A 23,364-nucleotide genomic window follows, 5' to 3' on the forward strand; every position below is an offset into this window, starting at 1 on the left:
CGTCCTTGCTAGACGGGGATGGATGGGGACCTTTTTATCTTGACAAAATAAAAGTGCATCGTTGGAAAGGGCACTTAAAGTAATTGACTCCAAATGTTATACGTTTGCATTGTAGCTCTCCGTGCAGTATTTATTTATTTATTTATTTATTTAACCACAAAATTATTTTTATAATTATACAATGATAATATTATTAAGTTGCAGCCAACATTATGCGATCTATAAGCAGAACTCAAATCATTCCTCATTGTAAGGAATGCAAACGTCATTAAAAACATAGCGTGCAATTGAATCAAACCTTTGCAAACATGCTTTTACTTTGGAAAAGATGATCAACATGTTCAGCAATTTTCTGACATGTTGGAACTAAAAGTAACTCAATCATGAACAATTTATGTTTGTGCATTATCCCATTTAAAACATGGCTTGTACAATGAATGAATGAACAACTTATTCTTAACGATAATGGAGCAGATTGTTTAAATTTCTACTGCAGCTATCCCCCCCCTCTTCGCCACAGGCCCTTCTGCGCTCCTTTTGCCCCTCCCACACCTCTACTCCAACAGTGGCGGCGCTACGCCTGCGCTAAACTCGCTCCCATCCCCACCCCCGCCATCATCTGCTCCCACCTCCATTACAGGGCAGGACAGGCAGCATTTGCACCGAAAGGAGGGGATGGGAGGGGAGGAGAGGAGAAGGAAAGGAGAGAGAGAACTAGATCAGAGCGGCCGAGAGTGCGAGGAAGAGGAGCCGAGGAGACTGCAGATGTCGACGGCGTCAACAATGGAGCCGCATAGGACCTCCTGAGGTGATCGTCAGCCAGGCGTCGGCTGAGGGTGAAGATAGGTGGAGCGGGGTGGGGTGGGGGGCTCGGGGGAGGAAGAGGAGGTGAGGAGGAGGAGGAGGAGGTGGTGGTGGGCAGCAGCAGAATGGGCCTGGAACTCAAACCGCACAAATTGGATTAAAGCAGTATGGTAACGTTTCTCGTTTGATTCCTCATCCTCATGTCCTCATCCACCCCCGTCGTGTGCCGGTGCTGCCAGTCTTGTGTCACTTCCATCCCCTCGCTTGCGCTATGAAAAGACAGAGTCAGGTCACAGCGTCATCCTTTGCTGCATTGTTGTGTCTTCGCAGTCATGAAGCATCACACAGGCAGTGCATCTTCTGCTGTGTCAGCTTTACAGCGACCCCGCATTCCACGTTCTCCCGGTTGGGGTCGTCTGTTTTTTTCCTCATCCCTATTACAACGTGTTTGTAACCTACTTTCACAGAGGCGCAAGGGGGGGGTAGCTAATGGCCCCCGGGAGTCATGACAGCCATCAGTATCACGCCGCTATGCCAGTCAAATGCTGATAAATCCTTCCACTGACCCGTCCAGAGAAATTAGAGCACGACATCCGAGATGTTCGGTGTTATGTGTCTCCCTGAGCTCATGTTTGCAGATTCTGATTACACTGTTTTGACGTCAGGCGGGCGAGGGCAGGCGAGCATTAAGAGGCGCCATCTGCCAGGCCACCCATATACCCGTGCAGGGAATCCCCTCTTAGATCAATCATCACATTAGTGGTCACCTAAAATATTGACATCAATTTCTTGTTTGTATGTTACCCTGAGGTGTGCAAACTTCATCCTCTAAAGGTCACATAGAGAAAATTGGAAGAATGCAAGGATACTTTGACTTTATTATACATGCTAAAATGTGCACCTAATGTTTGCTGCCAAACTTAATAAAACAAACAAAACTTCATTGAAAGGTGCAACACACGTAGACAGATAAAAAAAAAAATACTCACATGCATATATTCTTTATCCTCTCCTATCCTAATTTTATAAATCTAGGGGAAGCTAGAATAGATGAATGGCTTTCCATTTATTTCAATGGGGAAGGATGATTGAACATCAGATTGACTTTATTTATCTCCTTGTCGTCATGCCAGCTGGATAAGAGCGAGGTGACAACTCTTGGCCTCCCGTCCACTGCCAGCCATGGAGGCTCTGACAGCAACATTAGCGCAGAGGGCGCAGCGGGGTCAGCATCCAGCGTGGCTGCCGGTGGCAGTGCCGGTGGCAGTGCCGAAGGCAGCGCGGGCGGGGCGGGGTGCGGCGAGCCCCAGAGGACGCGAGCCGCTCTGGAGCACCTTCAGCAGAAGATCCTGAAGGTGACGGAGCAGATTCGGGTGGAGCAGGAGGCCCGCGACGACAATGTGGCCGAATACTTGAAGCTAGCCCACAATGCCGATAAGCAGCAGGCATCCAGGATCAAGCAGGTGTTTGAGAAGAAGAACCAAAAGTCGGCACAGACCATCGCGCACTTGCACAAGAAGCTAGAACACTATCACAAGAAGCTAAAGGAGATAGAGCAGGTGAGTCATTACTGCACACAGACATAATTGGTTCTAAATATAAACCCATCGGTCACATAAGACCTCTCACATCTATCCAGCCATCCATTTTGTATGATGTCTTTTGTCCTCATTAGAAAATTTTGGACCAAAGTATTTAACATATAGTTATGGCTTGAGTTACGAATGACCTGACCTGAGTTTCTTCGAGATATGAGCTACTGCCAATCACAGTTTCTGTTTCTCAGCTATAGTTACATTTTCCTCCATCATGTTTACATCTCAAGACTAAACTTTTGAGATTCCTGTCTGTCCAGAATGGACCGGCCCGGCAGCCCAAGGATGTCCTGCGGGACATGCAGCAAGGACTCAAGGACGTGGGGGCCAACGTCCGTGCTGGGATAAGCGGTTTCGGAGGAGGCGTAGTGGAAGGGGTGAAAGGTGGCGTTTCGGCCCTGACTCACACCTCCGTGGTCTCCAAGCCCAGAGAGTTTGCTAGTCTCATCAGGAACAAGTTTGGCAGCGCAGATAACATCGCCCATCTCAAGGATACTATGGAGGACGGAGTTGGGGGCCACTCCGACGTCACCCCGACCCCCCGCGCTCTCAGCGGAAGCGCCACTCTGGTGTCCAGTCCAAAGTACGGCAGCGACGACGAGTGCTCCAGCGCCACGTCCGGCTCGGCCCCGGGAAGCAACTCCGGCGGGGCGGGGGGAGGGGGAGGCGGCATGTTGGGGCCTACGATAGGGAGTCCCAGGCTGGACGGGCACCACCACCACCATCATCATGTGCACAGCTCTTGGGATTCCCTCCTCGAGGGCTTGCAGGAGATCAAAGCCAGCCAGGCGCACATGGAGGACACCATCGAGGACATGAAGGGCCAACTGCAGAGCGACTACTCCTACATGACACAGTGCCTGCAAGAAGAGAGATACAGGTATGCAACCCCCCCCCCCCAAAAAAGGCCTTTGAACATTAGTTAAAACAAGCCAATCTTGCATGAGCGAATTTTAGCTCATTAGGATTTTAGTTGAATGTATTTATTTATTCCATATTTATTTATTTATTTATTTGTAATTATTTCTTTGGTTATTTTCAAATAATATTTATAAATATATTTAATATATTTTTAAATGATTTCATAATAAATACCTTATCCCTGAAAAGCTTGGTAAATGTCTTGAATTCAGGTATGAACGATTAGAAGAGCAGCTGAGTGACCTGACAGAGCTTCATCAGAATGAAATGAGCAATCTCAAACAAGAACTGGCCAGCATGGAGGAGAAAGTGGCCTATCAGTCCTACGAGAGAGCGAGAGACATTCAGGTAAGGATGGATGGATAGATGGATGGATAGATGGTGTGCTCATTTTTCACGTGCGCTGGCAGGAGGCAGTGGAATCGTGCCTGACACGCATCACCAAGCTGGAGTTGCAGCAGCAGCAGCAACAGGTGGTCCAGCTGGAGGGCGTGGAGAACGCCAACGCCCGCGCTCTGCTGGGCAAGCTCATCAACGTCATCCTGGCGCTCATGGCCGTGCTTCTGGTGTTCGTATCCACGCTGGCCAACTTCATTACGCCGCTGATGAAGACGCGGGCACGGGTGGGCGCCACTGTCCTGCTCACCGTGCTGCTCTTTGTTTTGTGGAAGCACTGGGATTTTGTGGAGCCTTGGTTTCCACCCAGCTGAGCTGCTCTGAGAGAGAAACCCGAGCAGATAGTTCACCTGGAATGTTTTTTTTCAGGCCTGCAACGGAATGTGAGCTGCTCTTTTTTCCTGACTGACAAAATGAAGCACCCATGAAGACGTAAACAAAATAACATCTTGCCAATCGTTGGTGTGGAAAACTTTATTGATTTACACTGCTGTCACCAAAAACTTCTTCATCTTTTTCTAAACATTCTTTTAGGATGTACTTATGATGAATTAGCAGGACAGGACTCACGAGGTTGACCTTCAGGTTGAAGCTTATTTGGGAGGATATGTTTTTTTTTTTCCTCATGAATGTTTATATGCCCATCATGCATGTCTTCATGTGTGCACTGGCACCAGTTGACATTTCAATTAATGACAATATGGATTTTGCCCTATGCCAGCTCACTGGACACTTTATTAGGTACATCTGCACAATTGCATGAGACCTAATACAAGATATAGTATATATATATATATTTATACACACACGTGTGTATTTGAGTTTGCATTTATTTTTACTTTACAAATAATCCATCCGAAGTGAGTAAATTTGAAATGTTTTCAATTTCGCGAGTGCAGGTTTATCTAATGAATTGTCCATTTGTTAAATCAGTGTCATCTCGTTTGTTGCTGTGTTGCAGGGAAGCTTTTTGAACACATTTCTAGCTGCCATTGAACAAAGCGTTTAACTGCTTAAAATGTTTCACTGCTCTGTAAACTATTTTTCCCCTCCATAGTTGATATCTTTCATAACCACTGTTGTAGATCTGCTTTCGCCCAGTGTCAAATGAACTGGCATGTCAATTTGTGTCAATGTTTTTATCCGGTTTACAAAAAACAAAATATCGACAAATAAATATGGCTGTTTTATTACAAATTGTGAGGAATATACTTTCCCCACCTCGCTGAGACACAGAGGTTTAATGGGTTTAAGCGAAGCACTCATGGACAGAAAAGGTTCAATAAGGGATGTAATCTCAGGGGATTATTTTCAATTAATCCTCTGTCGTCAGATTGTATTCTATCTCAACTAGATTGTATTTCTTTGAGGATTCAAATCTTTAAAAGTGAATTAAAGAATTAGGAACGTGAATACTCAATATATTCCAGACATACAGATGAGATATACTACAGTACATGGAGATGGTCAAAGTATTAGTCCTTCTTGGCAGAGGATAAAGAATCTATGCCTGCGAATATTCACTGCCACCATATAGCAAACCTACATTTTGTTCTCTTGCAAGACAAACATTTGCCAGATGACTGCTCAGTTCTCAAAAATATTGTAAGCTAAATCACTCGTATCTCAAGACACAGCTGAATTGTGGCCACTGAGTGTAATTGACACAGTGATGAGAAACATGGCTCAAATTCACAGGAAATTGCTTAATGTTTTTAATAACTGTCAGGCAAACTCATATGACCATTACATTGATGACATGTATTCTTACAGCACACAACAGAACTCACCTGACCTCTAAGCAGTAGGACATTCATCGTCATTAAGATTGTTTTTGACTTAGGGTTGACAAATGGTTGTTGTGTGGATTTGACTCGTATCAAACACAAGTTTCTTTTCGATTAGCTAGCAAATTCTAAAGACTTTGATAGAAACAGCAGAGTAGAAAAAAAAATTCCTGATTTGATCTTAAATTCCTGTCAAGGTTTAAGATTTACAATATATTGCTTTCAGGTGCTAAAAAGTAAGGTACCAAATGTCTCTTGAAAAGAATAAAAGAAAAACATTCATCACTTCTGCAGTGGCTTTTTCCCCTCCCCCCCATCGCCGGCCTCGTCTACACAAAAACTCAAAGAGGGTTGGGAGCTGCCATGTAGTAACAATACAGGAGCAAAAAAACAAACAAAACAATCACAGCTAGAAGAGAACCCCCCCAAAAAAAACGTCTCCTTCACTTCTCAGTCAAGTGTCCTTTCACGGCAGCCGAACAAAGAATGAACTCAAGCGAACTCGCCGAGAGAACATACAAATCTGGAGACAACAAGATGTACGTTGGAAAAGTGACATTTTACAATAAACAAAACAAAAAAATCTAAAAGAAAAAGCGGAACCAGAATCAAAACAGTCTGGACTTATTGGAATCTTCTTTCAAGTAAACCGGGCCATTTCGGGAAGAGTTGATTCCCCCTCTCATCGTACGTAAAGCTACAAAATAAAACAGCTCTAGGAATAAAACAAAGTTTCAGGAACGTGTGCCAGCTTGGTTTCCACACTCAAAACAAATGAGCTATTTTTTTTATCATTTAAATTCTTGAATGAGAGCACACCACATGATATTCAGCAGGACGTAATCGAACCTGCGCACAGTCTGCTGGTCCCATCGGCGGACCGACCTGTAGCTTCATTTATGAAAACGTTTCTTTGCGGGCACATGAAAATGAGATTTGAAACACAAGTGGCTAATTACTACTTGCGCCAAGTACTAACTATCGCTAAAATTACCAAAATTATTGATTCATGTCTCTGTGTCGCAAAAGCAGAACACAAATTTAATGTTATTATGAAGGACTACTAGAATCAACCATTAGATTGATTCTTGTATTTTAATTCGCCATGTAGCCCTAATAGTCCTTCACGCATTTTATTGGTGATCTTAATCAAAACGCAGAAAGAAAAATGTATTTGCTCCTATTGCTACTTCTAAGAGTGTGAAACGATTTCATAAATGCAGCTCAGGCTCACAGCGAGAAGTCCCTAAGCAGACCTCTGGGTGTAGAAGAGAATGTAGGCCTGAGTGTTGCACACTTCCTCCACACTGCAAACCTTCATCTCAGAGTCATTGCAGTGGACCCAGAAACCTGAGGAGCACACGAAAGCGGTTAGCTCGGCCGTTGTCTGGTCACCCGGCGCGTTGGTCCGGCGCACTCACCTCCTTCGGTGTTGTAGCAGTATGCGGTGTAGTGCCCTGAGCCAAAGCCTTTGCCGTGGTGCATGACCACGGCCGACAGGTCATAGGTGTAGCCTCCTCTGTGGACAGAGTGACCTGAGCCCGTGCAGCAGTAGGGTTTGATGTTCAGAACCTGGTCGAAGGCCACGTGGACGCCGATTTTCTCTCGATGGTTCCTCCCCGACCACCTGCCCGCGCAACACAGAGCTTGTTGTTAGTCGGCGGCAACCTAATCTGAAGGGAGGGATTATTTCTTGGACATTGATCTAGATGTAAGAATGGACTTTTTCTTTTTTTTTAAACATTTCCATGGAATATAAAGGCACTTGCCTGAAGCGCTTGAGGTGCAGCCGTAGAACCTGAGGTAAGCGGTAGATCAGAAGCTGCTTATGGGCTTCTGAAAGAACTAAAGGCTTGTGGGATGTTTTCCTTCTTCTCTCTGACAAACCACATGAGAGTAGACAAAGTATAGCGTGAATGTGACAAAGCGGGGAAAAAAAAGTGCTGGTTACAACGCACCACAGTATGGTGTAAACATTCCAAAAGCTTTATGTCCATTCTGTTTACTTCAATTGCGTGCCAGCCAAACTCAAGCTATTTGTATCTTGCATAAAGCCTTAAATCCTAAATTCAAACTTAAACCTGTAGTGTAAAACCAGCCTCGAGAACAATTAGACTGGTTATTTTCGCAATTCTATATAACGGCCGTCAAGAAACGCATTCAAATGCCGACGCTGGAGAAGTGAAACATTATCAAGTCGAAAGGCTGCACTCACTGTTGCAGTGGTTGCAGGCATAAATGCTGCCTTCGAGCGCTTCCATCTCGGTGAATTTGGACAGCATTTCGGTGAGCGTGCAACTGCGCTGGTAGGCTGTGGAGCCCGAGCTTTTGTTGACGCTGTGATAGCGCTCGGGAAACTCCAGAGACAAATCCCAGAATGGCTCCACTGTGTTTGACTTGTGCTTGCAGGACAGACACGTCACCTGGAAAGAAGAGCGGAAACCAGAGCTTCCCGTTAGCCGTGAAATGCAAACCCAGTCAGGAACTTTCCAAATGCCTTAAACATGGTGCCACACTCACCTGGCTGAGTAGCTGCCCGTGAAAGATGGTGTTCAGCACCTTCAGCACTTGTTTGGAGAGCTTCCTCTTGGTGATGGGGATGACGATGCGCCGCTTGGAGGCCTCCGTGTCCAGCTCCTGCTGCACCTTGTCCAGCAGCTCGCACAGGAACTCCTGGGCGTCCTGCTGGTCGTAGCCGCGGAAAGCTGGGATGAGGTTCCACACCGAGTGCAGCATGGCGAAGGGAGACACCAAAGACCAGCGGCCCGACCACATGACTCTAAAAAGCGTATGCAACTCGTGGCACAGAGACATCCGCTGGCGGGTGGAGCAACGCGTCTCCTTGGGCTGGACCAACTCGGCAGTCTGCGGGGCGGGCGGGGTGCTTTCCTTTTTGCCCACTGCCAGATTTCCAACGCGTCCCAGCGGGTATGAGGTCAGCGGCATGTTTCCGCTGCCAACCACGCTTCCAGCTACCGCCTTCACCCCTTGTGAGTGGTTGGTCTTGGCCAGCAGCTCCTCCGTCTCACACAGGTCCAAAGTGAGAAAACACTCCCTGAATTTCTGCAGGTGACTCAGCACTTGCAAGATGGAGTTCATGTAGCATGTGTTCCCCAGGTTGCGCAGACCGGTGACTCCCGGGGCGAGCCGTCGGCGGGTAGCCGAGTGGGCCGAGTAGTAGCGCCTCAATTTCGCGGCCCTGCCGTTTGGAGGCGGCTTTCGCGACAAGGTGAGGAGGGAAGGCTTCTTGGGAGGAGGAGGTAGGCGTTCCGGAGGGTCTCGAAACTTGCAAGGAATGAGTGCGATGGTCGGACGTGGCGCCTGAGTGAGAAGCCGAGCGCTCTTTCTGGGAGGGACGTTGACCAGCTCTTCTAACAATCTCCTTTTCACCTCTTTCTTTTGTCTTCTCGCCTCCTCCAGCTTCTCTCGCCGCTCCGCCTGCAGCTCTTGATGTCTGCTCGTCCACCTCTGAAGCATCTTGGCAAGGAGGGTTTTCCTCCTATGACGCAAGGCCAGCTGCATGGGAGGCTGCGGCCCGCTCTCCCCGCCCCGGTGGGCGTACGCCCGCCAAGCTGAGGAACGCAGCGAGCGCGTACCCGGGCTGCGAACGGTGGAGAGGGCCCCTCGGAGGAGCTTGAGGTCTCCCTCCGCGTTGTCATTGAGTACATAGTCTCCGCAAGCAAAGCAGAAGACGTCCAGCTCCCGCACCTCCATGGCCAGCGGGTGGTGGGACTCCTGAAAGTGTTTGAGCGAGTGCTCCTCCATGAAGCGCCCGCAGGCCACATGGGAGCACTTGAGGCAGGCCCACACCGAATCTGTGGTGCTGCAGTCCACGCAGTGCCATTTCTGTGGATTGAGGATGGAGTGGTCATGGCCCAGGCGAAGGCGCACCACGTGCTTACAGCGCTCCATCTCTGCGCATACACATGGGGGGGCCCTCAGTGGTAGGACGCACGTCCTCTGGCTGAGCAGCAAGTCATTCTGCGGGTTGCAGTCACACCATTATGTTAAATCAGTGCTTCCGAAATGTTCGACACAAAAAAAAAAAAGTAGCCCAACATATACACGTTATTAGTATACTGTTTAACTATAAAGGTAAGAAAGTTTCAAATGTATTGCATATTATGCAAGTTTAATAAAAATTGGAACCAAATTCTTTTTGAAAACAAATAAGTCAAGTCATATTTCTCATCTGCTTTCTAATTTTGATCATGTGATATTTGCAAGCTGAGCCATGATTGGTTGTTACCCGAGCACTAAGCAACTGTGATGTCATTGTCAGTCGACAGCAAATGACAAAATGGCCGCCCCTTGAGGTGGATAAAAAAGGGTTGATTTTGCTGCTAAATTATTATTTCACAGAAATTTGGGAAATGCTATCTTTGTACGTTTCATCTGTCTATGAAGCGAGCCCTGTAATTTAGCAAAGCTCTTGAATTGGAAAAATATGGACAAGTGTACACAGAGCAGAAGGGAAGATGTGCTTACTGTACAAATAATTGGCTTGGTCAGATTTCAGGGAAAACTAAGTTCGAAGAGAACAGCAACTTTCTGTTTCATCCATATCCACTGTCGTCAGCAGCACCCACTGGAACATTCTGAGGGAGATACAAATCAGAAGTGAGAAGGCGTTATGGAACTTGAAATGCACACAAAGTCAAAAGGTGTTCATGGCATTCATGTCCCCCCTCCTGCTGTCAAGCACATGTCACACTTCCTGTTGGAGCGTCTGTGTTCTCCAGGAATCCTGAGTTTAATCTCAAACAGGATTTGAACAAACTAGTTTGAACTCATGCGGCTTATCATGTGGCCACTTCAAGGTTCACATTAGCTGTTATTGTATAAAGTGCACAGCCATTTAGCTGAACAGTTTGGCCTTCTTCAGCAAGGGAGAAGGAACTGAAAAAGTACATACACCATTCTTATTAAATGGCGAGTCAGTCCGGTTAAAAGGTTTGTAATTTTCAGATGAACTAAAAATGAAATTTGGAATGACTGTGACTACAAAATTTGGAAACGCTTGATGTGAATGCTAAATACAAGAAGCAAATGAGACAGCTGCTGACTTTCCTACACAAATACACATAATAACCACTTGATGCACGCCAGATTGGACGGCACCGAATACTTTGGCTTCATGTTTGGGTTACACTAAAGCTTTTTATGCAAAGATACAGCTGATATTTGTTATTGTCGATTTGATCAGTTTTGGTGATAAAATTCAGATGACTCCCGAAGGCATTGTTGTCAAAAACAATGCAAACAACATGAAAACACAAAGCTAGATGATGAGGACTGGTCATAAAAATGTGCTTAGTGTGCTTTCTTTGGGTGGTTATTTAAAGCACTTAATCACCCTTTTTTTTTTTTTTTTTTTTTAGAAGCACTTAACATCTGTTGAGCTCGACACCGATATGTTGATGTTTTAATACAATGCCAAAAGAAAAGGGAAAAAAAAACAGATTTACGTGGACCGCAGTCGCTCATCTGTATTACAGTACTGCGTGTTATCTGATTGACCACACGTCTACCGTGCTTGTTTTAATCCCGATTGTTCGAACGGTTCTTTGCAACCGGCTCGTAAACGCCATGCTAGGCTACCTCACCGCTTCCACCTCGGCGTCGAGGCAGAACAAAGGGGCGTGAAGAAGAGCCCCTCTCCCTCTCTTTCCGAGAACATCCAGCAACTTTGTTGAGCCAGCGCGGCCACCAAGTTAGCTCGCGCTCCCTCCGTGCTAACCTGGAGAAGGGGGACACCGCTAGCCTGGCGACAAGCAGCCGAGGCGGCGTCTCTGAAGGGACTTTCTCGGGGATGGAAAGACGCGAGTGGCTAGTTTGTGGGAGTGTAGATCGCATTTCCCCTGTGTTAATCGAAGTTGACCTAGCCGCAGTTATCGATCGCCGACGCTGATTTACCCACTTAGCTAACGCACTGCGCCGCTAAACGAGTACAAACTCCCCGCTGACATACACAGGGGGACAGCCACGCTTTGTTCGTGAATCACGAGTTTGCGAGAAAAGGTAGAAAACGGAGGTAACGTTACCATCGCCAGAACGCATCCCTCCGGCACACCAAAGAGGAAGAAAAAAAAATCTGCTTGTTGTCCTCACTCAGATTGAACAACCCAACTCTCGATGCGAGCCCGGACCCCGTCGCTCTCATTGGACCGAGGCTGAGCGGCAGCCGGCCTCCCATTGGCCGAGTGGCGGAACAACAGGCAGCAGGATGGACCGGCCGTCCGTCCACCCACCCACCGAGGCCACATGGAACAATAACCGAGCCTTGGAGCCCCAAACTGGGCGAGGAGGAGCCTGACCTCAGGGTCACCACTGTGGTTTGTGCTCATTTTATGACACGATTTAAAGGATGTTCCCTGTTCAAGAAGCTGCAATATTCTGGGCACTGATGATAATTATATGAAAAAAAAGAGCCCACAAAAGACTATTTATTACAGTGAACACTGGATGTTTTGGATCTTATTGGTCAAACATCAGATAGTTTGCAATTTTCTTATTGTCGATCCCCGATTGTAAAAAGGGGGGCACAAGAAAATCAGTTGTTAGTAGTTCAATGAAAGGCAATTTGAACAGAATTTGCATTGACACACCATGTAGGTAACCCCTCACCTAAAAACCCCACACACACGCCTCAAAGGGTTTGTTAAAAAGCCCCAAAACATTAAAAAAATATCCATCAAGGTAAGCCTACCAAGTATCGATTATTGGTAATCACTGTCATGCACATGTAATAATTTTAACACCCAAATGCATGATTTATTAAGTCTTTCCACACATTTCCCTTAATTGCAGCTGTAGCAAAATGGTTGCAGGAAAACTTAAGTGACGTTTGGGTGGGGGAGGGTCTGCAGGCCAAGGCCTTTCACTGCGGGTTTTTGACCGCCAGAGCCGAGCCATGCGGAGTGGCAAATGGCGCTTGAAGAAAGACTCTCGGCCACCCAGTCTCTGCGACTTCCCAACCCTATTACTGCCCCAAGCATAGTTTATCATCCTTATACATTTATTGTTGTCCATGGTACTGATTATCCACGTTACTAATATACCACATGGCTTTGAATCCACCAGCCTGGAGGGTTAAAGTCAGGCTGGTAAAATGGTATCAGTGTCTTTGCATTGAAGCATTTTTACTAGTTGAATACATCGTATGTACAATATCAACCCCAACTCTCCCGCCTCCACCCTATTATCAAATTAGTATTCAGTCTTTAGCTATAGTGTCTTATTGTAAAAGAATAACTGAATACAAAACTATTTCAAAGTTTAGATTTTTTTTTTTCTTCACAAGTCTTTTTTTAATACAAGACATGTCCACCAAAAGGCTAGAGCAATGAAAATAAAAGATCAGGCCTTCTTAGACACCAGAATAGCATCTTGATCCACAGGACCAGAATTGATGAACATTTTTAGGAATATAACAAAACATGCTTTCTCCCTTAGGATCGGCAATTCAACGCACATTATTCCCTTGAATTTGCAGTTTCCGCAGCTTGTTGAACAACTCCAGGTACTGCGTCATGGTGTCAACGCAGTCGGCTGGTGCAAAGATGCCTTCAGGCTTAGCAGCAAACGCAGATGGCAGCTCTGGGACGCTGGGGCCCAGGAATGATTGCATGAACTCCTTCATTAGATTCCAGCAGTCCCCAGGAACCACACAGGGACAATATTCCACCTGCAGCGGGAGTGAGTGCAGTTACAACAAAGTGAGCTGGGGGATTGTTTTTCTCTTTTTTTAATACACTGGGAGTGTGTCCAAATATACCTCTACTGATATTCCTCTGGCACTCGAGCTCATGGTCACTGTGCCAACTTTGATGAGAAAGTCGCAGTAGCGGTATCGTGAGCCTCGGCATTCTACTTTGTGGCCCTTGGCGTTCTGGAAGTGGCTCTTTAGCTTCACCATGAGAACGTCAAAGTTGCCGTCTGCTACCAGGCAGGGTCCGTTCTCAAATAGAGCCATGCAACTTAGGGGGGTTTCTGAGTTGTGCATCACATATAAGAGCTTGGAAGGCTGACCTGAAACACAAAGGTAACACTGACTATAGCAGCAGTTTTGCGTTCTGCTGCACATTTGAGCACACATTTGGCGTGTAGCTAAATTAAATAATAGCGTTAAGTATTACCGCTGACACTTCCAGTCGCATGGTACGTCTCACAGTCGACACAGAAGCTGCCCTGTTTCACAGCTCCCAGCTGCTCTAGTTTCTTGTGCACCATGTCCACAGTCTGCTGCACACTCTTCCCCTCTGCCACCGGCACCTGGCACACACTGGGTCACAAACAAACATTGTTTTACATTCAACGAACAGCAAATCGACTACATCGCAACTATTCCAAGCACATTAGTGTCCCACCAGAGATCATCAGGTATGCCTCGGAGGATGATCCAATTTCAATTATCCAATTTCAATTAATTGGTCAATACGAATAATGTACCGTGGTTCTTCTTTTTATGCCAATGATGTGACTAGTAGCACAATCAAATACCCCCACACTATATTGCAGGAAGTATATATAGTAATCAGATCCCATTCATACAACAGAATCAGTCATGGCAGGAGTGCATTTACGAATAGACTGAGAGCCAATTATTATTTCAGCATGCAATATTATTCTTTTTTTACATTTTTGTTTGGTATTGGACCAAGCAATTTTCTCAAGTAAAAACAAAATATGCGAAGTTGATCGACAAGAGCTTGTGAATTAGTTACAATTACAGATAAAGCGATGCTGTGATAATAATTCAGATGGCGTACAAAAAAACGCAATATGGTTAATAAGGTGGCAACGCACACCGTATATTGAAACAATAACAAACAGTACACCTCACCAAGTAACTCCCATTATTATTATTTATCGTCTGATGCCGTCTTCGTAGTAGGTTAAATACTTCCGGGTGAATTTCCGCAATAGTGATCAAATTTATACTTCCGGTAAAATAAAACAAGTATAACAAACATAAACTAAAGTATACTAACATTAAAACAATATTTATGATAATTTTTTTTTTGCTCAATACGAACGATAAAATTCCACGAGACAAACAAAAATTAAATACACGAACTTACGACGGATGTGACGTATTGTGACTACTTCCCTTATGAAAGACACTTCCACGTGTTTAGCTAACTTCTGTTTACACTGATTAAATGCATTTACACATCAATTAACACGCGCGAACAAGTATATGAACATTTCTATTACACACTATACAAAGTGCAACTATGCCTAAAGTGAGAAAATCTAAAGGAGGAGGTGAAAACCGGGGGCAGTCGGACACGCTGGTTGACCAGATGCTACAGGGCGACACGGTTCGAGGGAAAGACAAAAGCCGAGTGAAGCTTCGGGACGATCGGATTGAGAGCGAAGACAAGTACGTGAACGAACGTCTGTCCAGGAAGATCCTGCAACAAGCCAGGATTCAGCAAGAGGAACTCCAGAGCGAATATGGCCTGCCGCCAAAGAAGAAAGCACCCGTCACTGTTCTTGGTAAGTAGTATTTAGTATTTTTATCCCTCTGTTTATGTTATTTGCTTTGTATTGAGTAATACAAAAGAAGTCCAAAACAATCAAGCACACTAATGATGTAGGCTAATCAAAGTTTTGTCAGAGAGAGTGCAATCACCAGAAAATAAAGCGGATTGTTTTAGATTTATGGCCTACAAGTGTTTTTTTTATATAAATATTAACCATATTTTTGGCATGTTCCGTCTTTGTACAAATTTGCTTGTATTATTGTAACCTACAGTTTTTCTGCACGGTTTTCAAATCTTTTGGGAAAGAAGTATTGTTGTCCTGTGTCAAATGTGACAGCAACAATGTGTTTATCAATGTGTGTTTTATTTTATTTTTCATCCTTGGAATTATTCTTCAGGTTCCTCATCTCAGGATGCAGATTCAGACGAGGAGTGGCCAGAGCTGGGAGCAACAGTTGGTAAAGATGATGCCAACGCTGTGTATGACACCGAAGTTGTGGTCGACCCTGATGACGAGAAAGCGATGGAGATGTTCATGAATAAGAATCCCCCAATGAGGCAAGACCCGTGTACAACAATGGCTTCAAGTATGCAAAATAATAGACAAATAAATGAATTGTGTATGTGTGCATGTGTTTTGTCTTCTAGGCGAACACTAGCGGACATTATAATGGAGAAGATAACAGAAAAACAGACCGAAGTGGGAACAGTGATGTCAGAAGTATCTGGCTGTCCAATGAAACAACTCGACCCCAGAGTAGTAGAAGTGTACAGAGGTGTCAATAAGGTGAATTGTCTTCAAATTAGACAACCACAAAAAAAAAAAAGAATAATTTTGAATTCATTTTCATCCAAGTGCATTCGGCACCCTGAGTGGAGTTCAGGCACAATTTAAATGTGTATTACTTTCACTTCAGGTCCTGTCAAAATATCGCAGTGGAAAGTTGCCAAAGGCTTTCAAAATAATACCAGCGCTTTCGAACTGGGAGCAGGTCCTGTATTTGACTGAGCCTGAGACCTGGACGGCAGCTGCCATGTATCAAGCGACACGGTCCGTTTCCCCAATTGACACAAATAAGCATTTGATCCGAATTTGAGTGTGTTTATCTTCTTTTGTTGCAGAATCTTCTCCTCTAATCTGAAAGAGCGAATGGCCCAGAGATTTTACAATTTGGTGGTGTTGCCCAGAGTTCGGGATGATATTGCAGAGTACAAGAGACTGAACTTTCATCTTTATAGTGCTCTGAAGAAAGCCTTGTTCAAACCGGGTGCCTGGTTTAAAGGTGAGATGTTTACACAAGGGTAGTCTCATGACATCTGATAATGAGGTGTTTCAAAAATCCAGTCTTTCCAGAGTTAATCATCACTTTTATTGACATTGTTAGGGGAATGTTTATTTCTGTGGTACTGCACTAACAGTTTTTACATATTACAAATGGAGTTTCTTTCACTTTAGTTTTAGGGTGTCTTCAGAGTTAAAAATGTATTGTAATTATATTCCACTTCCCCACTGTAGTTGAAAGTGTAGAGTTAAAAACATACCAAATTATTTAAAGTATGTCCTTGACAAAGTTTCCGACACTAATAGATACATCACGGAAATTGGTTACGTAATAATTTAATTTTTGGGATTTTCCACTATGACTCATATTTTGGACCTGTCATTGCGTAATACGTCCACTTGGTGGCAGTGTTGCACACAGAAAAACATGTTGCTGCTGCTTGTAGTTTCCAATGAAGGCATAATTCATGTTAATCATGTGCACTATTAAAATACAGTATATGCTTTTTAAAGTCAAATGTGTACTGAAACCACAGAAATATGAATTGGTGCAGCATTTTTTATTTTCAGAAAGGTACACTGCATGAAAATAAAAAAATAAAAGATTTTAATCTGTATTATTTTTTTTTCTCTGTCCCACAGGTATATTGATACCGCTGTGTGAATCTGGGACATGCACTCTCAGAGAGGCAATCATCATTGGAAGCATCCTGACAAAGTGTTCTATTCCTGTGCTCCACGCCAGGTAAGCATTGTCTCACCTGAGACGAACGTTATTGTCTCGTCTATAAAAGGCCTTCTACTGTGTCAGACATGGTATTACACGTCACACTATTATGTAATCCTCCCTACTGTCAACCACAGTTATAGTTGATTAAATTTATATTATTTTGTAAGATTAAAACAGTTCTTAATAAAATGCCCCTTAATAGCTTCAGGCACTGTAGTTTTTTAATTTAAAAATGAGCACTTTGCAATATGTATGTAGGTGGGGTCAGTTTGCATGAGGTGAAAGATTACATAAATCATACTTTTTTTTATTGATTTTTTTCTTTTTTTACCTTTCAGTGCCACGATGCTCAAATTGGCAGAGATGGAGTATAACGGTGCCAACAGCATTTTCCTGCGTCTGTTGCTCGACAAGAAATACGCCCTGCCTTTCCGTGTGCTGGATGCCTTGGTGGCTCACTTCCTGTCTTTCCGCAGCGAAAAACGAGTGCTTCCTGTGCTCTGGCATCAGAGTTTACTCACACTAGCTCAGCGCTACAAGGCTGACCTGGCCTCCGAACAGAAGACAGCGCTGCTGGAGCTGCTCAAGATACAAACCCACCCTCAGATCTCGGCAGAGATTCGTAGAGAACTGCAAAACTCTGAGTCACGGGATATTGAGATCGGAATCCCCGCTAACATTGATATGGACTGAAAATGTGTTAATCCTTTTTTCCTACACAGTACGTTGGGCAGAATTTCAACTTGGACTTTTTGGTATTTAAAAAGTGCATTAATGTCACCGGAGTTGCAGTGTCTGCTAAGAAATGCTGTCTGTGTATTTGATGATGACTACAACTCAAAGCAGCAGTTTGTAGTATTAAAAGAAAACTGAATCCACAACAAATTGGAATGGAGATCACCTTATTTCTTTCCTCTGTTTAACCATTCCCAAATATAGAACTCTACCTATGTGAGGAATGTACGTATTTTGTCTAATTGTTTTTTTTTTTTCCCTCATGTGAAGTAGACCTCAGCAAATCCAATTTATTTGAGCAAAACATTCATATTTTGCACTACTGGTTTGCTGGTTTTATTTTAATACCTTACAACATTTTTTATAATTTCAAGTGATCAACTAAAAACAATATATCTTATCTTGAATTATACTGGTACACAAATTATTTACTAATTGTTTTTAAATCAGCTAAGCAAGTACATTTTCTTAGATAAATTTTGTGCAGATTCCGAACCTGCCCTTATTTTTTCTCTAGCTCATCAGATTTATATCATATATGTAATATAATAATAGAAAAAAAAAATAGACATTAAAAAAATGTCAAACGTACTTTTAAGGGCATGAAAAGCCACCTCATTAAAAGTAGCAGTTCAGTAGTTTTATCTCCAGTTTTTTCCAATTTGGAACAGTCCAATTTATTTGAGGTAAATTTGCACCAATGGGTTTGTTCATTGAGCAGCATTTGAATGCTAACGTCAATATGCTAAAATGTCCACGTTGAACACCCAACCCGTTAACACGGTAAGTTTATTCATTTCAGAATAAGTCGACGATAAGATACTGCCTCAGTAATTAATTTAATGTTTGCTATAACGAGATTAAGATATTTTGTGCTAATTTACAGCAATAACATTAAAGGAAATTCAATATGCTAGCAGAAAAGCTAAAATAAGATAAAATAGCTAAATGCTAAGCGTTAACTTCGTAGTCAAATAACATTAACCTAATTTTAACGAGATGTGTAAAAGTGAAGTTTAAGTTTCATATTTTCTCACAATTTAAAACTATTCCCTCGCATTATCTGGCATTCTTTTAACAAAGTATCCCAATGATCAGGAGTAATGAAATCACTTAATATTCAGTTGTTTGATAAAGAAATAAACCAACATTAATATTAAATGTAATTTTAATCTACGTTTTATTTTAGTTTGCCAGCTATAAATATTCAACAATTTTTCCAATTTCTGGGAAACGCTGTTCTGCCATACCCATTTGCTTATTTGTTGACTGTATTTCGTGTTTGTTTTTAATTTAAAGTCATGCAAGGTGGAATATTGTGTCCCTGAACTGGAATTTGATTATGACGTCGTTGTACGGGCGGGCTACGACCTGGAATTATTTGGAGACCTCCGGGCTGTCCAAAGCCTGCGGGCCCTGGAGGTGGGCACCACTAGCCAGGGGTCTTCTCACATGCCTGGAATCCCGCAGAACATCCAGGCGTTCAAGAGGAAGATGCTCATCATGTGGATGTTCAAGGTATTCCAACAATTTTCCATGTGAGTTTAATACAGATTCTGTAGCGGTAACTAAGTTCTCCTCCAGGTATGTGAGGAGCAGAAATGTGAGGAGGAGGTGTTCCCGCTGGCAGCCCACTACCTGGACTCATACCTGAGCCACCATGTTGTGCCAGACTCAACGCTGCAGCTTTTAGGCGTCGTCACCATGTTGCTAGCTTCCAAAATGAGAGAGACTTTTCCTCTGACAACCACCAAGCTGTGCATCTACACAGACTTCTCCGTTACATTGCCAGAAATCCTGGTAAATGTGTTCCCTGGATATGTAATCAGTGCACACTTCATTTATCCATTAACATGTAGTATTTTAATTGTAGTACTGAAACATTTCTGTGCCTCTTGTAGTTCAGCAAGCTAACCAAACTATTCCAGTGTAGAAACACAATTTTTAATACCGCTCTATAAAATTACAACTCATTTAGTCTACCTGTTTTCGCCGAAGTAGTTCACCCACAGTTATTACGCAACTTGCCACAGGGGTTATTAGGACAAAACCGCAGAAAAACATATTTGAGCTGCACAAACATTCCCCCAGTGTTGTTTTTTCTTCCCTTTGATATACTGGATCATTTATCTCTTCAGATCTCTAAAAGGATCTTTTAAATTACCCCCTTTGGTTACACAGGCCACAACAGGCATTTATTGATGGTTCATAGTCAGCTGTAATTTTCTAAACTAAAAAGCAACAAGTACAGTATAACTTGGGGAACTCATAGAAATGTGTGTGTGTGTGTGTGTGTGTGTGTGTGTGTTGCAGGAGTTTGAGGTGTCAGTGGTGTCCAGGCTAGGCTGGCGTCTGGCCTCCGTGCTCCCCTCTGATTTCTTGGAGCCCATTCTTCATGCACTGTCCTTTCTCCCGACCCAGCACCTTCCTAACTTGCGCCGACATGTCCACACCTACGTCGCGTTGGCAGCCATCGGTGAGTTGCATAACTAAGTTACATAAAATCCGGCAAATGTCAATATGAATTGTGTGGTGATAAGACCACAGTGCCAAGTAATGTTTATTTTTTATTGTTTGACATTTCGCATGCGTGCGTTTTAACAGGTTTTATCATTATATCCTACAGGGATATCTTGATCTCCGTTTGTTTTCCTACTTACTTTGGTAAATATTTAACTATGTGGTGGGGTTCATCATGTCTTCTGCTTAGTAAGGTTGTTAACTACTAGACTCCTGCTTCCAAAAAATTAAAGCTGCACTGTCTTTAAAAAAAACTGCTGCTCAGTTTCCAACTAGGGCCAGAAGAGTCCATGACACCAGTGCCAATTTAGTGAAACAATTTTAAGTAGCAAAGGACATCAGGGGGTCATCAAACCCAATTTCTTTCTCAAAAAATGCTGATAAACTTTAATCATCAATTTCCTATGGTGGACGGGTATAAATAAAAGATTGGAAATGACCCAAAAGTCGATTATCTGCCTCACGAACTTTGTCACACAATATTTACGTCAACCTTCAGAGCTTGCCTGACATGCCATCGAACAGTGCGTGCATTATGCAACGTTTGTCTTAATGTCTGAAATCTTAGGCAAAAATTTAGATCTGAGTCCGGTAGCAGAGTGTCTCTAAAATGAAATTGTTTAGTTTAGATTCTAAAATTTACATTGCTCTACCGATAGTCATTCCCAAATTGAGCATTAACTGCGGAAATGAAGTGACTTCCACCACTGGGAACAGCTAGAATGCAGCTATAAGTTTGATTGTGTCGTGTCAGCAGTTCATTTAGGAGACAGTGAGCTGAGTTTGTGTAATTCAGTATTGTGTGCAGTGAATGACCGCTGTCCCTCTATTCAGCCCACGCTTCTCACGAAGCTATGTGGCGCTGCCCCAGGCGATAGGTCCCAGCACTCTGACATATAAAACCTCACAAAAAGTTACGATAATTCCCGGCCCCCTGACACTGTGACCCATTCACAGAGGTGTGCGAGGAAAGATTGAAAAGTACACTCAGCGTCTCGGCACTTCTCCCTGAGGCGCTTTCTTCATGAGGCGGGTGTGCCGACAATAGCAGCATCTGTCATATTTATCTGTCCTCCTCTTCTTACGACACTTGATGTTATTTAGGGAACCACAATAGATTTAACTGCAAGATACAGTAATTGACTGCAGTAACTTGAATTACAAATTATTGACCAACATAAAGATAATATATAAAATATAAGCAAATAATAGATCGTCCTATTTGATCAGAATGAAAAGTTTGCATACACTAATGAGGAACTAACTCAGTGTGACAAACTGACATGAAATGAAAATCAGAATGTAAGTATTTCAAAGAAAAAATATTTGCCTGCTTTTTTTTAATATGATTCGATAACCTTCAATGTGTTACAATAATGTGTTGCTTGAACGAATGAGTGCGTGACCAGAAGAACAATGAAAATGTTTTCATCCCGTCGGCTACAGAACGAATATTAAGTTGAAGCCAACTGTTTTTGTCCTCAACATGGAAACAAAACAAAGGACTTCTGCATTTTTGCAATTGTACTTCTGCATTCTTGAATATGATTTCTGTATTTTCTATCCGGAGAAAATGCCTAAAAATATCTGAAAATGTGTTGGGGGTAAGAGTGACGAAAGTATGAAGTGATTTATGTTGTGATCTCTGCTGAGCATTTTTACAAGTTAGATTAAAATGTGGCTTAACACTTCTTGACTTGACCGAGTTGTCATCTTTATGTTGTTTGTATCTTTTATTCATTGATTTGCAGAATTTAAGTCTTCTGACTTTTTGCCCTCCACCCTTGCTTGTGCCTGTGTGACAATGGCAACACAGCAGCTCAAATTGGCAGACTCACCAGAGTCACTGCTCAAGTTTCTAGCCAATCTCCTGGTCATTGATCTGGTACGAATCATGTTTCACTTTCAACTATTGTCGAAACTCAATGTTTGCGATTGTATTGCAGTGGAATATTGATCATTGGACGTTGTCCGAGGCCCGCAGTTGAACCTTTGTTCTCTTTGTGGGTTACCATGGCGACAGGGCTCCATCCTCCTCTGCTACAGCAAGCTTCAGAGAGTAGTGGAGCTCAACCTGCTTTCCCCTGTCCAAGCCGCTGTTTGCAGATCAGAGGTCAGTCAGACACCCGTCAGCCTTTCATTGACGTCAGTGACGCCTGGTGAAAACCAACTGGAAACTCCTCCCTGCCAACACAGGCAAGTGTGAATGTAGCAGGCCCGAAATATCTTTCTGCTCACACAGCAAAAAATATTTGTTGTTTGCAACAGCAATGTGCTGCAATGTTTTTCATTTTCTAATGACCACCGTGTTGAAGATTGTTTTGAGGTACTTTCCAAATCTTATTGCAGTCAGCTTTCAAATTTATTGTTGCACATTTACTTGTATCAAACAAGCAGTAATATCCGAGTTTCATTTGTATTTTGTATGAAAAGCATGTTTAAAATCTTTAAAAAGTGTTCAATAAATTTCATTGTTACTACAAAGATTAAACATGATTGACAGCATGAAGCAGCACTTTAGATACTTAAAAAAATATTTATTGAGGCCCTCATCCCAGTAACAAGAGTGACAAGACAATAACTTTGGCACAACAAAAGGTATTGAAATAATTAAAAGCACATGAAGTTGTACCAAAAATATCAATACCTGCTTTCATGAACACTGCTCCTTCAATTATTGAAATGACAATGAGCTGAAATTCTGACAATTCAACTTTGCATGTTATCTACACACATTTACATCTGATTTACATTCCCGATAAGCTTCAGTTTGTTCAAGAAAAAATTGAAACAAAACCGTTGCCATCATCAACATTCCAGTTTTGTTTATCTTTTTCCGTTTTATCAATACAGTAATTTCACCACCATTTCTCATGACATCACTTTCTGATGGTATAACTTTTGCGATTTAGAAAGTAATATCAGAAACTCCAGTGTAAAGTAAGAGACACAGAAATGTCTTTTTCTTAAACCACAATTGAATGCCATAAAACAAACACTAAGCATAGCTATCAAATTTTTGTTAATCAAGCATTTTGATAGCGTGATGCAGTTTGGATAGGTCTGTTCACGTGTAAGCTATAAAAGAATAGCAGCTCTTATC

General features: G+C 43.1%; 5 protein-coding genes and 1 long non-coding RNA gene across 7 annotated transcripts; 4 read left to right on the plus strand and 2 right to left on the minus strand.

Moving 5' to 3' along the window:
- Positions 1-578: 578 nt before the first annotated feature.
- tmcc2 (transmembrane and coiled-coil domain family 2) lies at positions 579-5,894 on the plus strand. The gene is made up of 5 exons (XM_037252939.1): positions 579-974; positions 1,938-2,363; positions 2,660-3,279; positions 3,533-3,668; positions 3,731-5,894. The coding sequence occupies exons 1-5, from the start codon at positions 972-974 to the stop codon at positions 4,028-4,030; spliced, it is 1,485 nt and encodes a 494-aa protein (XP_037108834.1). The 5' UTR covers positions 579-971; the 3' UTR covers positions 4,031-5,894.
- A 412-nt stretch (positions 5,895-6,306) lies between these two features.
- On the minus strand, positions 6,307-11,678 carry usp49 (ubiquitin specific peptidase 49). The gene is made up of 7 exons (XM_037252929.1): positions 11,548-11,678; positions 9,992-10,101; positions 8,024-9,484; positions 7,719-7,926; positions 7,273-7,381; positions 6,925-7,130; positions 6,307-6,853 (listed from the first exon to the last, which is right to left on the minus strand). Exons 3-7 carry the CDS (start codon positions 9,413-9,415, stop codon positions 6,750-6,752), a joined length of 2,019 nt encoding a protein of 672 aa, XP_037108824.1. The 5' UTR covers positions 9,416-9,484; positions 9,992-10,101; positions 11,548-11,678; the 3' UTR covers positions 6,307-6,749.
- Positions 10,794-12,199, plus strand: LOC119123690. The gene is made up of 2 exons (XR_005098115.1): positions 10,794-11,537; positions 11,619-12,199. It is a non-coding gene; the product is annotated as an uncharacterized LOC119123690 (long non-coding RNA).
- A 53-nt stretch (positions 12,200-12,252) lies between these two features.
- med20 (mediator complex subunit 20) lies at positions 12,253-14,362 on the minus strand. Its single transcript, XM_037252966.1, has 4 exons — positions 14,349-14,362; positions 13,642-13,787; positions 13,281-13,534; positions 12,253-13,190 (listed from the first exon to the last, which is right to left on the minus strand). Exons 1-4 carry the CDS (start codon positions 14,360-14,362, stop codon positions 12,969-12,971), a joined length of 636 nt encoding a protein of 211 aa, XP_037108861.1. The 3' UTR covers positions 12,253-12,968.
- A 230-nt stretch (positions 14,363-14,592) lies between these two features.
- Positions 14,593-17,969, plus strand: bysl (bystin-like). Of its 2 annotated transcripts, XM_037252942.1 has the most exons (8): positions 14,593-15,007; positions 15,393-15,552; positions 15,643-15,781; positions 15,912-16,045; positions 16,117-16,277; positions 16,919-17,021; positions 17,345-17,703; positions 17,744-17,969. In XM_037252942.1, exons 1-7 carry the CDS (start codon positions 14,743-14,745, stop codon positions 17,697-17,699), a joined length of 1,317 nt encoding a protein of 438 aa, XP_037108837.1. In that variant the 5' UTR covers positions 14,593-14,742; the 3' UTR covers positions 17,700-17,703; positions 17,744-17,969. The 2 variants fall into 2 exon arrangements, with proteins under 2 accessions (XP_037108837.1, XP_037108836.1); XM_037252941.1 differs by having other exon boundaries at positions 17,345-17,969.
- Positions 17,970-18,548: 579 nt separating this feature from the next.
- On the plus strand, positions 18,549-23,085 carry ccnd3 (cyclin D3). Its single transcript, XM_037252961.1, has 5 exons — positions 18,549-19,259; positions 19,326-19,541; positions 20,055-20,217; positions 22,013-22,146; positions 22,285-23,085. Exons 1-5 carry the CDS (start codon positions 19,194-19,196, stop codon positions 22,465-22,467), a joined length of 762 nt encoding a protein of 253 aa, XP_037108856.1. The 5' UTR covers positions 18,549-19,193; the 3' UTR covers positions 22,468-23,085.
- The last annotated feature ends 279 nt before the right edge of the window (positions 23,086-23,364 follow it).

The sequence above is a fragment of the Syngnathus acus genome, chromosome 5 (genome assembly GCF_901709675.1).
Source record: "Syngnathus acus chromosome 5, fSynAcu1.2, whole genome shotgun sequence".
NCBI lineage: Eukaryota > Metazoa > Chordata > Actinopteri > Syngnathiformes > Syngnathidae > Syngnathus > Syngnathus acus.